Source organism: Etheostoma spectabile, chromosome 5 (genome assembly GCF_008692095.1).
Source record: "Etheostoma spectabile isolate EspeVRDwgs_2016 chromosome 5, UIUC_Espe_1.0, whole genome shotgun sequence".
Classification (NCBI taxonomy): Eukaryota; Metazoa; Chordata; class Actinopteri; order Perciformes; family Percidae; genus Etheostoma; species Etheostoma spectabile.
The window spans coordinates 5124735-5141578 of record NC_045737.1 but is presented as its reverse complement, the minus strand read 5'-3'; the positions used below and the strand labels follow the sequence as shown (position 1 = coordinate 5141578).

Sequence of the window (16844 nt, the reverse complement as noted above, 5' to 3'; positions counted from 1 at the left end):
TTATAAATTCATTTTATGTACATATGTATTTTGTCTGTGTTTTGAACTTGTTCTGTAAAATATGGCAGGTGCTCATGTGTCCAGAGCACGAGATGGAGAAGGTGAACATGTACTGTGAGGTCTGCAGGCGACCCGTGTGCCACCTCTGCAAGCTGGGAGGTTCCCACGCCAACCACAAAGTCACCTCCATGAGCAGTGCCTACAAGATCCTCAAGGTACCACATTCAGACACTTGAACTCTTTGAAAAAAGAAAGATTGGCTACTGGTGTTGGAGGTGTCAGTTGTAAACACTAGAATTGTTTAGTTGCCGTCTGTGACCATAACAATTAGAGTGTAACACAATAATGTCTTATGATAACAAGGATTAAACTGAGCTTGAACATAACGCCACTGTTAAATGCTTGAAATGGAGTGGTGGCCAAGCAAAGCAGCCATGGAAGTTGGAATGATGTTTGTACACTGAAATTGCCAATAACAACCATTTTGTGATGATAGTCAAGTTAGCTTTATTGTCAATTTCTTCACATATATTAGACATGCAGAGGAATCGAAAGGTTTTTTTTTTCTTTTCTTTTTTCTTACATCCCCACGGTGAAAAAGACAACAAATGCACAACAGATTAGTAAACATTAACAAAAGTGCTCAACAGGGACATTTTTAACACTAAGTCAGTAAACTGCAAGACTGATATGATGTGCTGTGCGTTAAGATGTGCAACAGCAGCAAGAGTTTTTGTGCAAAAAGATGCTATCTATAAAAAGAAGAAGAAATAGCAACTTCAGTTTCCTGATAGCCTGGTGGATAAAGCGGTTTGCTAGTCTGGAGCGGGCACTGATATATATCTTTTAATCTCCCATTCAGTACATATGGATTTTCAAAAGTTCAGCCTAGTGTCACTAGCACTACAGAACTCAATTTATTAACCTGAAATGGAGTAAAGGCCTTTTGAGTTATATCCTCCCATTTAGTGGAATTTGTGTTGGGTTATAGCTAAAATATAAAACATTAAGAGTGTTTTTATTTTTATTTTTTTGGTTGTGCTATGCTGCCCACTGACTGACCCCGGAATCTCTCATTGTCTGCTATAATATTAATGTTTGGCCTGTGCTGGCAGGCACTATGGCCTAGATATCAGTCTCCCCCTTCTTGATGAAACTGAAACCCAGGCTGGTTAACTGGGTTAAAACTAAATGGTCTCACATGTGGTTGTCAGATTTTTCCCACTCAGTAGAATCAGTTTCAGTGTTTGTTTTGGCTTATGTGGAGGCAAAACTGTCAGGAGATTGTTTTAGGACTATCTGGTTGCTAGGATAGCACAACGCAGCACAAACAAACATCAAACCATTAACACAATATGTTTTTAAGTATGGCTGCGCAATATGAGGATATATGCAGCTAGATATGTTCTTAAATTTTGGATATTGTAATATAACATAAGTGTTCTTTTCCTGGTTTTAAACGCTGCATTACAGTAAAGTTCTGTCATTTTCTTTACTTCCCGGACTGTCTTGGCTCTAGTTTTTCTTTTCTTTTTTTTGTGCCTTTATCACATTATGATTTGTCAAATCTCATTGTGTAAATTATATTTTGTGAACGCACCAGTGGTCAACCCTACAACATTTGCGATATTGATATCAAGGTATGTCGTAAAACATATTGTGGTTTTCTCTATCGCCCAGCCCTAATTTTAAGTGAAATATAAATTGAACAGTAATTTAATCATGTCATGAACACAGCGCCGTGCGAGGTGGTTCAAAAGTCGACGCAGAGTCTGTGAAATTCAATCTGCGTGTCTGTGTTGACACAAACACCATGGTGGTGGTATTTAATGAGACATTTTGTTCCCCATGATTTTTGTATGCATTGTCTTAACAAATTGTTGGAAGATGTATCTGCTGTCCTGAACAGTTCCGGAATCCTTTGTAAGCCAGTAAATAGTTTAGGTTTCAATTGCTTTGAACAGTAATGCATATCATTGGGATGGCGAATCTTTCACACGCTGCACCCATGGAAACAAGCTCTCACATACAGGGTCATACAGGACACTCTGCACATGTCCAGAGCAGCTGCAGTTGTGAATGGGATATAAGATGAGAAGAAGATGCTGTGGCCCATGTCAGAGCTTGGGAATGTGGGCACAAATTATACATTGGTAAATCCCACTCTATTCCTTTTTAAATGGAAAATATTTTAATGAACTTTCTTATGTATGTTGTGTTAAGGGCGGCAGATATCCCCTTGTAACCTTGGTTGTGTTAGTTAAATCTTATTTGTCATCTTAATGCTGAGTCGGTGTGTGCTTCAACGTTTCAGGACCTTATAAAACTCACTGTATATGCTGCTGATCTTTTTTCAACAGGAGAAGCTGGCCAAGAGTATCCATTACCTCATCAGCAAGGAGGACCAGGTCAGGACTCAGATTACTGATCTTGACCTGCTCATCAATCAGACTGAGGTGAGAGAGCTGACTCATGCTGCTGCAGGTCCTGTTTTCACTCCACTCCCAAAATCACATAGCTTATACCCCCTTCAAATCGTTGATAGTTATGTCTTGTCTTTTTTACAAAATACAAATATTTATGTAGCTTTCACAAAACCAGTCTGTGAAGTTGAACAATCGCTCCTTACAGAAAAGGTCATTAAACAAACATTATGCAAACCACACAAACAAGGAACAGAATTTGCCTACTAGTTTCCCTCCTGCATGTCTGGGTTTCAGTGTGTGTGTGCGCGTGTGTGCGCGTGTGTGCGCGTGTGTGCGTGTGTGTGCGTGTGTGTGCGTGTGTGTGTGTGTGCGTGTGTGTGTGTGTGTGTGCGTGTGTGCGTGCGTGTGTTCATAAACTTAACTGTTTTTTTTTCTTCCACCTTCTGTCAAACTAGAGACAAGAGTTTGATATAACAATCATAATGTGGATAAATCATAGTTGAATACAGTAAAATTGTAACTGTACTTGCACTCTTTCCTCAATACCATTGTAACAGTTGGAAAACAAGGATAATGATCAAGTTATAGAATGACACTATGCTCTAGCCCTTCTGAAAACATGCTTATAGTGTGCTTTTTTCGATGACTATATGAAAAGAACAATTGATTTACTTTGTACTCATTGATAAAATATCTTAAAGGAAAATGGCCAGCTAGCAGAGCGTCAAGCCAATGAGCACTTTGAGCGTCTGTTTGAGACTCTGCAGGAGAGGAAGTCAGAGATGCTAAGGTCCATCGAACAGTCAAGAAACCGACGCCTAGACCAACTTAAGGCTCAGGTATGAAATACCAGGACTGAGTTTCAGTATCCGCTACATGCATGCTTCCTTTACTCACCATATTACCTGGAGTAAAATAAATCAACACATGAAGTAGGAGTATGTCCTTAATCATTTCCCAATGTCTGACTAGGATTTCTTTTTCTGAGAATGCTGTTCAGTACAAAGCATTCTTGTTTCAATAATTTGAATTAAATGTAATTGAAAAGGCCTGTTTTTTTATTTATTTATATTTCCCAGGTAGAGGAATACCAGGGCATGCTGGAGAACAGTGGCCTAGTTGGCTACGCACAGGAGGTGCTGAAAGAGACGGATCAGTCCTGCTTTGTACAGACCGCGAAGCAGCTACACATCAGGTACAGTAGAGCTGGGGGGTGTTGACATTTTAGCTTAAATAATGGTGAAAAATTGAATGATACTTTGGTAATGTATTGGGTTATTTCAGAGGATTTTTACATCCAAGATATACAGTTGTTTGGTAATATGGATGATGAAGCAAAGCAGCTAATGGTTAATTTCAATCAGAAATATTAAAGTTCTATCACGCTAACTGTAAACTCTGCTTTTTTTTATGACCAGGAAGCACCAACAATTAAAGTCTGAAAATGTATTTTCTCAATCAACTTCTTTCCCTGAGTGATGGGGTCATAACCTTGGAATTTTTTTAATTCCACATGAGATGTCTGTTCTCCTCACTGTTTGTAGTTTGTTTAAAGTAAAAAGAAAAAAAGAAGTGGGAAATTACATCCTTCTGAGCAATAATCAGAATTTAGCTACATTTCAAATTATGAGGACAGTTACTTTTCGCTCATTTTGCCAGCACTGCCGGTCTAATCTGATCAGGCCACACCTACAGGGTCCACATTAAGTTTTTGAATGTTAAAGAAAACTACAAAAGATGTTATTTTTTCCTGGTTTGTTGCTTATCCAATCGAGAATACTTGATAAACAAAATTTCCAGGGGCCTTACACAATCACTAAATTGTACTACATCTGTAAAAAACTTAACATCTAAGTACATGTCAGTTGTTATTCGAATCTGCATAGTAGAAGTCAGAAATTAACATTACCTATAAAATGAGAGACAGACGTATGAACAACGGACAGTGCACTTAATCTCTCTGGTGCCTTGAAGGAACCCTTATCCAACCTAATAACAGGAAGCTGGGCCAGGCCTGACAGGAGTGGCTCTTCACAGCCTTCACCACTAAAATCCTTTAAGAAAATTGCTGTAATCTGTCAAATTAAGAATAAGCAGTTTGTTAATGATTGCAAGATATAAATTTACTACAAATTACAGAAGTCAAAGGTGATTATTTGACAAGCTCCACGGTCACAGATGGAAGTGTGTAATGACTCATGTTGTGTTGCACACGTACATATGTACACATACATATTAGTGATGCCTTCCAGTTTCCCAGTGGATTTCACAAGTGGGTTTTGGTCTGTTTATTTGAGCGTCAATGTCAGGAACAGACAAAGCCACGTGCACAGATTGCACTTTAAAGATTTACAGTGTTCATACAGTGCTGTGTCTTCTGAGCTACGCGGACTAATTGATCTTCATTAGAAGCTTTGGATAATAAACGTTTTCACTCTCAAGAGCATGATCCTGTGGCCTTTACACTTTTCTCCTGTCGACAAGGACTTGGTTTCCAATCCTCTTTTTCACTTAAACTCACAGTACAAGATTAAATATGGTAGAACACATCTGATCGGAGAAGTTTGTCTGCGGTGAATAGCTGTCTTATTTTGTATCTTTTTTTGCTGTATTTGTTGAATTTACAAAAGTAATTTTAATGCTAATAAAGATAAGCCTCTATAAATTGTATTGATTTAATCATGTTATACATCTGCCTTGTATGCTTTAAGAATCCAGAAGGCCACGGAGTCTCTGAGGACCTTCCACCCTGCGTCTGACCCCTGCTTTGATGAGTTTGTGCTGAACACATCTAGAGAAGAAACTCTGCTCAAAGAGATGTGCTTTGGTGGAGGTAAAACAAATTTATTTCAAGTAAATGATGTTAGATAAAAACAAGTGATCAATATGCTTCATGGTTTTAATTGAAACAATTATTCTGACAGTGTTCTACATAACAAGCTTCAATTTTTGAACTTTTTGTCTTGTATTTTACTTTAAACCTGGATGTTCTTTGTTCTCCTGCAGTACATTGTTCCACTGTAAGACTTACACACACAGTAGCTAAGTTTCCATCCACTTGTCAATCAAATTATCTGAAGTTTGGTAATAAACTCATGCGAATGAAGCTGGTGAAAGTGTTTCCATCCAACGGCTTTAAAGCGAATTAAAAACCTGTGCGTAATGATGTCACATGCAGTTTTGGGATCAAATTGGCATATCAAATTGATTTTAGACATTTTAAGGTGTTTCCATTCATTTTCGCACTGAATTGCAACATTAAAGCAAACAAAGTTTTTCTTGACAAAATGGATCACGCCGTCTGCCAACAAATGATAAATATTGCACAAGTTATAGTAGTGCTGATGTGCCAGCTGATAAACACATCAAGCTATAATAAGAAGATGCCATCAACACATTGCTATTATGATTCAGATGCAACTTGCCTTTTATTGTCCCTCCGACACCGCTTTTATTTTTATTTATTTTTTTGGACAGACATGTATTGCTGTTTAAGTGCCTTCCATTTTACTCCGGAGGACGTCCCATGGCTTGTCGTAGCCTTTGTTGGCCATGTTCTTCGAGTTCCTGATAAATTAAATTCAGAAAGTCTCTCGTCTCCTTGTTTGTTCACTTACATCGGTCTTTGTTGACATCTGCCATGTGTGCAAACAGAGCGGAAATACTGGGTGGAAATTAACAAACTTTTTCATTTTGTGGCAGGTTGCAACTATAAAATGACCTAAAACTTAATCGCAATTCATTTATTTGGTAAATAACGTTTCCATCAGCGTTTATCGCATAAGCCGTATATATCAATCTAGATAAAATTCTATGAGACCGAACGCATTTCCTTTGAGTTGATATTCATGGAATTCAATCGAATTTTACTTTCCATAAGGCATTCTTCATTTGCTATCACTTAATTCGGATTAGAACGTGTGGGTGGGAACATAGCTACTGTCTCACAGAAATCTTTGTTAAAGGACAAGCTGCAAGGAGAGATTAACTACAATTGGCGGAAAAAAGTAACCAAGAGTTCATGTCAAGAAAACATAGTGACATTTTCTGATTCCCTTCAGCTATAAAAATGAGGTCTGTTCTCTTTGTTCATGTGTCCTCCAGACCATGGCATAAGTCGCTTTACAGCACAGAGCTTTGCCACTTTAAAAAGTTGGTTTAACTAAATAAGCTAGTCCTTTTTTAAAACCGGACTATGGTCAGAATAAGCTGCTTGTCTTTGCTGTGCTTAGAGGTCAGAGGTCTTCTGTGGGATAAACTGGTACAAACCTGGATACACACAGTGGATTTTACTGCTCTGTGAAACTTATTTTCTGGTCTGCTGATTTACAAAGGCTTGTTCTATAAAGGACTGCTCATGTTGTAAATGTTTTTGTTTTTTAAAAATGACTTTGATTCTCATTTAGTTTTATGAGCCAACTGCATCAACTACTTCTGAGTTTTAATCATAGACTGTATGAAATAGGTTTTAAGCGCTGCGATGCTCTCCCTTCTCTTCATTGAAGCCTCTGTTTACAGGCTCTTGGTGAAGTGCAATGTGGTATAGGTGCCAAAAAATCTGTTTGGTACTGCCAACTTGTTTTGGTTTGTCATGGTTCATGTGTGCAATAACCAATACACTTTGTGAGAAGAACATCGTGGCAGAGAATTGTGATATCAATTCTAAGCTAAAAAAAATTGTGATTCATATTTTTCCCGGAACAGTGAAAGTCTAGATGAAAGGATACATACTTATTTCATTAAACTTACATACCGGTATTTTTTATAGAATTAATTTGAGGGATTATTTCACACTATTTAAGATAAAGTGTTAGACAGCATGAAAGTCAAAAGAAACAAATTAGAGAAGATTGATGCTCGGCCAACAGGAATATGCATGTGTCAGATCATGTTGCAGCATTGCACTAAACTGTCAAAGCGCAGGTGATTTTCTGTAACAAGAGCACATCAGAGTGTGAAAAAATATTTCTGCCAAATCTCAAAGAGCTTCTAAGGACTGAACAACTTGGCAGGTTAAATCAGACACCACAAAAAATCAGTTTCAAGAGCAAAGATCAAAAGTCTGCCTATATAATCTAAAGCTGGACATATTTCACTTCCATTATGCACACTTAAACTGAATATTATTGCCTTAACAGAAGCATAGTATAGTGTTTGTATTTGAGCCACCTTTTCACATTCCTGCCTTAAATCCATAATGATAGGATTGGAGATTGAGACAGACTCATGACGACTGAGTTCATGACGTGGAGGCTTGTTTCACAACATACCTTCAGTGTAGTTCCTGTGTAACCTGACAACAGTGTGTGCCGGTGACTGGGGGAGAGCAGTATTATCATTATAGTAGATGGTGACCGTTAGTTGTGACCGTTATTTCAGTCGTAGTAAGCCAGTGACAGTTGACTGGTGGCTAGGGCATCCTGAAAAAAGGAGCTCTATGTAAATAAGATGGTCTCTCTAAAGTAAAGATTTGAGTGGTGCTGTGCTTCCAGATTTTAGCATTAAAAAAAAAACGTTGCAGACATCATAGACAAATCTGAGGTCTTTTGCCGTAGAGCCATTATCCCTCAAGTGGATGCAGCCAAACAACTGACATTTTTCTGTGACTGTTGGTGAGTTTGTCGCTGTGGGCTTTTGTTGTTACACTGGAGCAGGCCTGTTAGTTTGTTTAAAACCAGTGAAGTGAGATTTATCTCCGAGGCTACGGTTTGTTCTGTCCAGACTCATGGACCAGTGGACTAGAACCTGACCACTTTCTGTACTAATTACAAGAGGAAACAGTTGAATAATCATTTAAACTAATTACAGTGAAGTTGATGGTTTGATAAGGGAAATGCTTTTAAAAACTAGTGGTTTTAAAGAACAGTGGCTACTTACAGATGGATAAAATGTGTTATGTTGCAAGCTCTCATTTTTGTTCACACATATGAACAAAAATGACGGGAAAAGTCAGGATTTCCAATTCAATTGTTGGAGCAGCAACTATTCATGCGACACACCAGAAAAATTAGTAAAATAAGAAAGGAATTAGTGACATTACATAAAATGCGGCAACCAGTTGCATCACCAGAAACTACACTGTGCAGAGATTGTTTAAAACATTAAGATATGGAAGCCATTTTCAAGGCTGTGAAAGAATAACATTGGATTTCATCTGTGATGTTTCTATATTTTTTTTCTTCTTCTGTGTAATGCGGTTTCCTTGTAAATATTTCCATTAATGTGTTAACCCAAATTATAATGCAACATGAAACGTTTTGTGTTTTTTGTCATTTATTTTATAGTTTGTGTCAACAATTTTGAGATACAACCTCACATAACTTCTAATCTACCATAATCAAGTGAAAACACTATGTAAAGATGTTTTGAAGTGGAACTAAATGTAGTTTTTTTTTTTTTTTTTTTTTTTTTTTTTTTTTTTTTTAATAGCCCCATAGTCTATTCTGCAGTTTTCTTTTTGGCTAAACATTACCCTGAGAAAAACCTAATCAAAGATTTCATTCAGTCCTCATCTCAGGCTTTCATCTTAAACGGATATAAAATGACTGAATATTTATTAGTTTGATACTCTAGACTCATCAGAAAGTGGGTTTTTCATTTAAAAAAACGTACCCTAAACAAATCTCTGCTGAATCCTTTTAGTAAAGTGCTGCATGCAGCAGTTGGGTGGCAGTCATATTGATGAGTCTTTAATCTTAGCGGCTTAGTTGCTGATGCTCTTAGTCTGAGCTCAGAGAGTGAAAAGAAGCTGTAGAGGCATTTATACATTGCAGTAATTTAATTATTATGCAGGAATCTAAAAATGAATTTATCTTTTTGAAAAACCTGGGATGATTTTTAAAACATGTCTGTACTGACAGCAAAGCTGTTATGTTGTCTTTGAGTATGTCTTGTCCTCTTTAACATAGAAAATCATATCTTCCCCTCTTAGATAACGGCATGTTTGTGCTCTCTCATGTAACCCAGCTGTGGCTCTGCTGCAGATTTTGACCCCATGCTCTACTAATAATGTGTTAAGTGTAAATGCCCCGTTGTAGTCCATTTAAATTTAATAATTTAACAAACATCCTAAAGAGATGACGAGTTGAACGTCCAGTGTGTCTCTCAATCGTAGGGGAAGGAAAATGGACAAAAAAGAAAACCGTTCCCTGCAGTGTAACTTGGCCTTGCTGCCTACTGTCTGTCAGCAGCCTGTGTGATCAATGAGTGCTTTTTTTGTGTTTTTGTTTGTTTAAAGTCACTAAACTCAAACTGACTGCCGCCTGCTGTGTTGGATGGCTGACTGCCTGTCTGTCCTCGTTTGTGTGTTGTCTGTTGGTCCATCTGTGAAAACATGAATTCCTATTTGTCACCAGTGACTTCGGAGTCCCAGAAAGCTCAGCAACAGTGGGGAGACTGGTCCACAAAGGGAATCTGTCTGTATGGAAAGTGTGATTAGGAATGTCAAAACGTGGAGAGCTAGACAGAGGAAAGATTACAAAGGAGATGAGGAGGGGAATTGTCACAGGGAGAATCAGTGTGTAGAAAAAAAGGCCTTGATCTTGGAGCGAAAAAGGCGATGACCTACAGTATATGGTTACAGTAATATCATTCTATTTCTGGGGGAAAATTAGCTTTGGGCTAAGAACAGTAATAAAGTTTAACAGTTGATTATGTTGACATAAATCAGAATGGATGGAAGGTTGGCTGTTATGTAGATGAATGGAGAAACGAAGACAATGATGTGGAATTTATGAAGAGGGAAGTGGTGAAGTGGCCATGGTACAAAGATGGAAGAAGTGAAAGTGGGAGAGCCAAAGAGGGGGTGTGGGTGTTTTTTACGAAGTGCTTTTCCTGGCAGGGAGTCTGTGAAAACCTCTTAACAGGCTCCATTATGCAAGACAGTCTTGTCCATTGTCGTGAGTGGATAGTCCTGATCCTGACAAATCTAATCTTTGCCTCACTCACACTGCCCTATACTAAGCAGGATTAAGACGCTAGGAGATTTTACTGGAATGCCCCCAATTTAAATGGTAGTTTTTCCATATATGCATTACATCGGTTTCATCTTGCTAATCACCAGAGATGAGTTTTGAAGCATCAACCTCGGTCATGTGCAATATGTGTTAACACTTGCAAAACAAAATGCATTTAGTGCTGTAGTGCTAGTGATGTTTTAAAAATTAAATTTTGTTGGCTGCATATCGCACACAATATGAAAAATCGTCCACTTGTTTACTCACTACAACTCATTAGAGCATGACCTCTGCCAGTGTTGCCATCTCTGCATACCATTTTACTAACTGGTTATGTTTTGCTTCTTTTTATTTTTTTTTATTTTTTTTACTCCAGTTCCTGACCCTCCTCTGATTGACTTGTCCAATAGCAGAGTCTATAACGAGGCGTCAATCTGCTGGAGGCTGTCTGATGACCACCTACCTACAGATCACCATGTGCTTGAATACCGCAGGTGGGTGCAAACATACAAAGAAACAACGGCAAGAAAACAGGGGAGCACTGTGTAGAGCCACAGATGAGTTATTAGTTTGTGGAAAAATGTAAAGTACTTGACCATAAACTCCTTTTTTATTTCTCCAGACTCGGTGGCCCGAGCCAATCTCCGTCCCAGGAGGACGGTGAGGACAGTGGGGTATGGAGGGCTACAGACAGGGTTTATGGTCCCAGCACTGTGGTGTGTGACCTGGAACCTGACAGCCTGTACTCCTTCAGGGTCCGAAGCTGCAGGAACTCCATGTTCAGCCCCCACAGCCCTGAGGTCACCTTCCACACACCACCTGCACCTGGTAAGCCTGAGAGGCAACTTTTCCAGAAGATTTGTTGGAGTTCCTAAAGACAAAGTATTAATAATAAAAAAAAAAGGCATAAACTTTAAGACTTTTTTTTTTTTTTTTTTTTTTTCAAATCAATCAATTCAATCTTATTGTTGTTGACGCTAAGTTCATTCATTCATTAACTGAGAAGCAGCCCCTGTTTTGAGGCTTTTAGCCAAGGCAACAGCTTAGCTCCCCATCCCTCTTACTTCTCAGGGTAGAGTATTGTGCATTTGGGTTTGAGGAAGACAAGTGCAGTGTCTAGAGCGCATGCCTGTTTGGAACGGGCAAACAGTTCTTGGTTCCCAGTATGTTGTTTTTTTTCACAACTTGGCAACTGCCCTCACCTTCCCAACATGTATTGACAAAAGAGGAAGCCACCGTGGCTTGAGAAGCTTGTTGTTTTGTTTACTGTTACCTCACTTTATCGTCTTTGCTATCGGTTTTTCTTCTCCCTTTCCTTGCTAGCCCTCCTCGCTCGACCATACACACACTGACGTCACTCACTTAACGCACCTGCCATTGTCGCTATCATTTACTCTCTTATAACATGCTGCTCGCAGCGTTGTCTGGTGGCGTTCCCCTTTCCAAGCGTTCTCGAACAACTCATCCGATGTTAAATGGTAGATTGCACTGCATATTGCTTTTATTTAGCGCCGTTCTACCTTACGTGACAAAGCGCTTCCTAATTTGCCTCCCGTTCACATACACCGATGTTGGCGGAGCCGCCAAGCAAGGTGGCCCACTACATGGCACACCTGTAGGCTCGCTGCTGCTCCTCAGTCAGCCTGCTCGTGCCTGTAGCCTCACTGTGACATCTTTTGCACATGCAGGATCTTTTTAAAGACCCTACATACGCACAGACGTTCCTTGATTTATAGTTAGATTATCAGTTGACAGACGCTTCACTGTTTTCAAAATTTCAAATTCTCTTGCAGCATGCACAATGGCGTTATAAAGCACAATGGTGGTGTTTTTAGCACCATGGTAATAGCTTTTGTGTTTCAGATGGCTGAAACCAATTTGTCTGTGTGGGATTGGAGGCTGTTGTATTGCGTGGTAGCTTGGTTTAAAAAAAAGTATTTTAAGCTTGCCGGACAGACGCAAGGTGGAATTCGTTGAAAACAATCATTATCCCCAACCATCTGCTGAAGTTGAATTCAAATCATGTCCTCCCAACAAGGGACTGTCACTTTGATTTATATTCTGCTTGGCAGTTATTTCATTCTCCTCACTTTGGACTACTTGCGCTGATTATTGGTGCTGTAATCTATGGTACTGTCACTTAGTTTCGGCAGACTTCAGACTCCACCTGGACACATGCCATGTCACTTCCTTATCTGATATGGCTTTGATTTATGGCTACAAAAGTCTTGTCATTTGTGTTCAAGTTTCCACATTCCTGTGCTCTCGTAAGACTGAGTGGATGGATTCACTGTGCGTCAGTAATGAGGTGAAATTTTAGGCCAGGGTGAAAAGCGGAGGACAAAACATTGTTGTCATACACACACCACTACCATGACAAAGCATAAGTGGACACAAATGTTTGCGTGACATTACAATATGTAAGCACTTAGACCTTTGCTTGTAAGCATTTATCAGTCTCTGTAGTCATTTGGTGAGTAGGATATCATTTGGCCACTCAAAGTCCAAAATGAAACCAGCATGTTAGCAGCTAATATGATCGTGTGAAAAGCACATTGCTGCTGAACCCACAGATTTCAAGGTCTGGTTTGAGCTGAAACACAGTATTCTGTCCCAGGTGCTGCCATACTATAAATATCTGGGTCTCCTTAACTGGATGCCAAATTAAAATATTATTTGTTCAGTAGTAGTACATCAATTACGTTCTTAAATACATTTTGCGACATGGATGCCGCTATTACTGTTTAATCTTTAGACAATACAAAATTGTATGCACTTGTTTAGGTTTCTGACATGGCTCTTGATTTGGTATTCCATTTAGGCATGCTACAGTAACTACATACTTCATAACAGCATTGCTGCAGCATTGTTGTCTGTCCATTGTTCACCCTCTAGACAGGCTCACTATTATCTTTATCATGGCCTAGTTGTTGGAAGGACTTCCCTAGACACATGCAAATTAACTGGTCTTCCCCAATGTAGACCTTGGATTGCATGGGATGGTTGAGTGAACAGGCATAATCATGTCAGCCTATATGTATCCTGGATTATTGTAATAGTGGCCTCTGGCCCATAAACTATTCATAGAATGCTTTTAATGGAACCCAGATGATGAATATAAATGCCAGCTGCACCTAAGAAATGAGGATAGTTTCATGGCTGTTCTTCATTGCATGATGATGATGGCAAGTAGGTCTTTGTGTAGCTCTTAAGGATTGTGCTATAGCGCCCTCATGTGTCAGCTATTGTCCCCACCCCTTTTTACTAGCCTCTTTTATTCCTAAGAGGGAACAAACTACTGTCTTTTAAACAAGTTGTACTGTACATGTTTAGAACCTAATCAGTTTAATCTTTTCCTACCCGTTCTAATTTTTTATCTCTTGTTATCCTCTTCTCCTCCACCTTTCTTTTTCCTTGTTTTGTCTACCTTTCTGTCCTTGTCTTCTCTCCTATTTGTCCATCTTCTGGTTCATTTGCCCTCTGTCTCTTCACATACAGCTTTTGGTTTCTTGTTCAGCGACAAGTGTGGCTTCAGTACGGAGCGGCTCATTCTAAACAAGCGACGGGACACTGTGGAAAGCGTAGCAAGCATGGCCTTCCTCCTTGCAGCAGAACGTGTGCAGACGGGCAGCTACATCGGACTAGACTACATCATTGGGGATATGGGCATCTCTCAGGGAAGGTATGCTATAAACTGATTCTAGGACTGTGTATATAAAAAACAAAATGCTTAATTTGCTACATGACAGATTACTGTTGCAAAATGAGCCTCAATGTTCGATTTTCTAAGGCAGTGTAGCACCCAATGTGGAAGCTTTCTGGTATCTTGTAATTAGACTATCAATATGTCATGCTGTCTGGAATTAAGAGGGAGGAAGCAGAGATGAAACTTTAATTTCAAGCATAAGGTGGTGGTATTATTAAACTGACATTTCTGTACTTTTTTTTTTTCGTCTTTACCTCCATTCAGAAAGCACTGTAAGGTTATTTGCACCGGGGATGTTGGAGGACAAAAAAGAATATTTTATGTATCAACAGTCATCATAATTTCCAATCCTGCAGTAAAAAATGTAATTTCTCTTTTGTTTTGCAGACACTACTGGGCCTTCAAGGTGGAGCCGTACTCCTACATGGTTAAAGTTGGAGTGGCCTCTGACTCAAAGCTGCTTGAATGGTTTCACAATCCAAGAGATACCAGCAGCCCAAGGTAAGTGCAAGCACATATCTACTAGAGCGGTCAGTCTTCTTCTATCATCCAATTTGAATTTCATATATTATTTTTTGTCATTTTAAAAGAATATCCAAATATTTACTGCTCGAGTACAGCCTGTTAATATGTACTGCACTCCTCAGGCTTATGCATTGTCGATGCCACTATAAGTATGTGGTTGTTGCACATTCTGTCCACTAGAGAGACTTCCAACATCCGCCTGGCCTTGAAGGAAATCTACGTCATGGCACCTTGTATTTCTGGCACGGCGCTCTCGGTTTACATTATTTTCCACCACGCACGCAGACACGACAAACGCAAATCAACAGAACTCTGTAATGAAACATTATCTAACAAGTGTATTAAAGCAGCTTTGTTGTAAAGGCTAACGTTGCTCGGTTAGCACAATGACATCATGTTAGAAAGCACAGCGGAAACGATTTTGTCTTAACTAGCTAACAATAGCGTTAGCCATGATGCTAATGACATTGATAACTAAGCCAACCAGTGCTGCCACTACTATTTTAGTGTTTTATAAGCAACCTGTTTCTTGCAGATTGTCATGTTACTGACAGTACAGCTATTAAAAGGTCATATATGAAGTCAAAGCTATAACTGACATTAACTTTAGCTGACTCCATCAAGCTCCCAGCTAAGCTCCAAAACTTGCGACGCAGTTAGGAAAGCGGAGTGAGTTAACTATTGATAAGTTAAGCATTTTGGCTTGGTGAATGTCAACTTTAAAGTCATGTTAAAACTATTTCCCATCCTTCTCCCCCACTCCCAACGGTCTACCGTTACTTAGTATGTAATACTGTTTCTCACTCCCGTAAGTTATTGTTCATCAGACGTAACATGAGAAGAGGGAGATTAGCTAATGTTAGCCAACCTATTTATTAAAGAAAAAATCACATTTGAATAGTATATTCAGCATTCAAATAGTATTTTTACTATTTAAATTTATATTTGACTTTCGCAATTAATTCCAACAGCCCAAATGTCTACATACACGGCTATCATCTACAATTGTTTTCCATGTTTCAGACATGGTGAAACTGAAACAAGATTGCACACATTGTTTGTTTTTTACGTTTTGCATACCTGACTGCAGCATACACACAGACACAAACAATCTCAGCATGGAAATAAGTGTGTTTGAGTCATGCCTAATCCTGTGATGTAAGCGAACCAGTATAAACTCGTAAAGAGCTTACTCTCAGACAAAGCCTGCCTTTCTCACTGGATTAGCTCATGTAAAACCATGTCAAGGAACGCATTTATTAACACAAATGCATTTAAATTCTATTGTAATTACATAATGCATGCAATGTGATAAACACCAGGCAGCATTCAACTAATCAAAGTTTGAAGGTCACGTATGAATTTTTTCCCTCTGAAGAACATGCTGAAATCTTTTCCTGTTAAGAAATGTATAAGTAATAGCATAGTCGATTTTTGTTTTATTATACTATGTTAAAGATCTTACATTAAAGGTTGGCATGACCAAGAATTAACTTGTTCAAACCCACAAAATGTGAATATTAATATTTGGCAGAATTGTAAATTGAATGTATTTGGGAAATTCTGATGGGGCCTTTTCTTGATTTACTGACTTTTTATAGACTAAACGATTTAATTGAGTAAATCATTAGCTACGAGTAAATTATTCTTCACACACTTGGAATGAATTAGGATAGATCATCATTCTTTTTTATTTTACACATGACTATGATTCTGGCTTTGACATAGGTTTCAAAACATGCCCATCCATCCTCCCTCTTCTTCCTTCCATAAGGTATGACCATGATAGTGGACATGACAGCGGCAGTGAAGAAGCATGCTACGAGCTCTCCCAGCCCTTCATCCTCCTCACCGTGGGCATGGGCAAACTCTTCATCCCCAAGACTTCATCCTCCTCTGCCTCCACAGTAAACGCATCCTCCGGTGACCCTGGCAACCGTGTGCTACCCATGCCACAGCGCTTGGGTGTATGCCTAGATTACGAAGAGTGCCGGGTGTATTTTTACGATGCTGACACCATGAGGTGCCTTTATGAGCGGCAGGTGGATTGTTCAGGAACAATGTATCCAGCTTTTGGGCTCATGGGCAGCGGCAAGGTTCAACTGGAAGAGTTCATCACGGCTAAGAGACTGACCTTCTGAGGAGGGATGGAGCATGTTGGTGCATTAGGACCTGCATCTGTTTAATCATTGGCATGTTCTTGGAGGTTTCATTGACCGGGTGAAAGGAGTA

At 39.2% G+C, this 16844-nt stretch overlaps 1 protein-coding gene across 9 annotated transcripts in view; it reads left to right on the top strand.

The window, feature by feature from the left end:
- The window catches only part of trim36 (tripartite motif containing 36), a gene marked incomplete at its 3' end in the record, with an annotated part of 32621 nt that extends 15777 nt beyond the window's left edge, over nucleotides 1–16844 (top strand). For all 9 annotated transcript variants that reach the window (XM_032515212.1, XM_032515209.1, XM_032515211.1 and 6 more), the window contains 10 exon segments: nucleotides 69–215; nucleotides 2361–2456; nucleotides 3128–3265; nucleotides 3506–3621; nucleotides 5138–5259; nucleotides 10758–10875; nucleotides 11004–11209; nucleotides 13880–14063; nucleotides 14475–14588; nucleotides 16387–16844. In XM_032515212.1, coding sequence (XP_032371103.1) covers nucleotides 69–215; nucleotides 2361–2456; nucleotides 3128–3265; nucleotides 3506–3621; nucleotides 5138–5259; nucleotides 10758–10875; nucleotides 11004–11209; nucleotides 13880–14063; nucleotides 14475–14588; nucleotides 16387–16753 — 1608 coding nt within the window.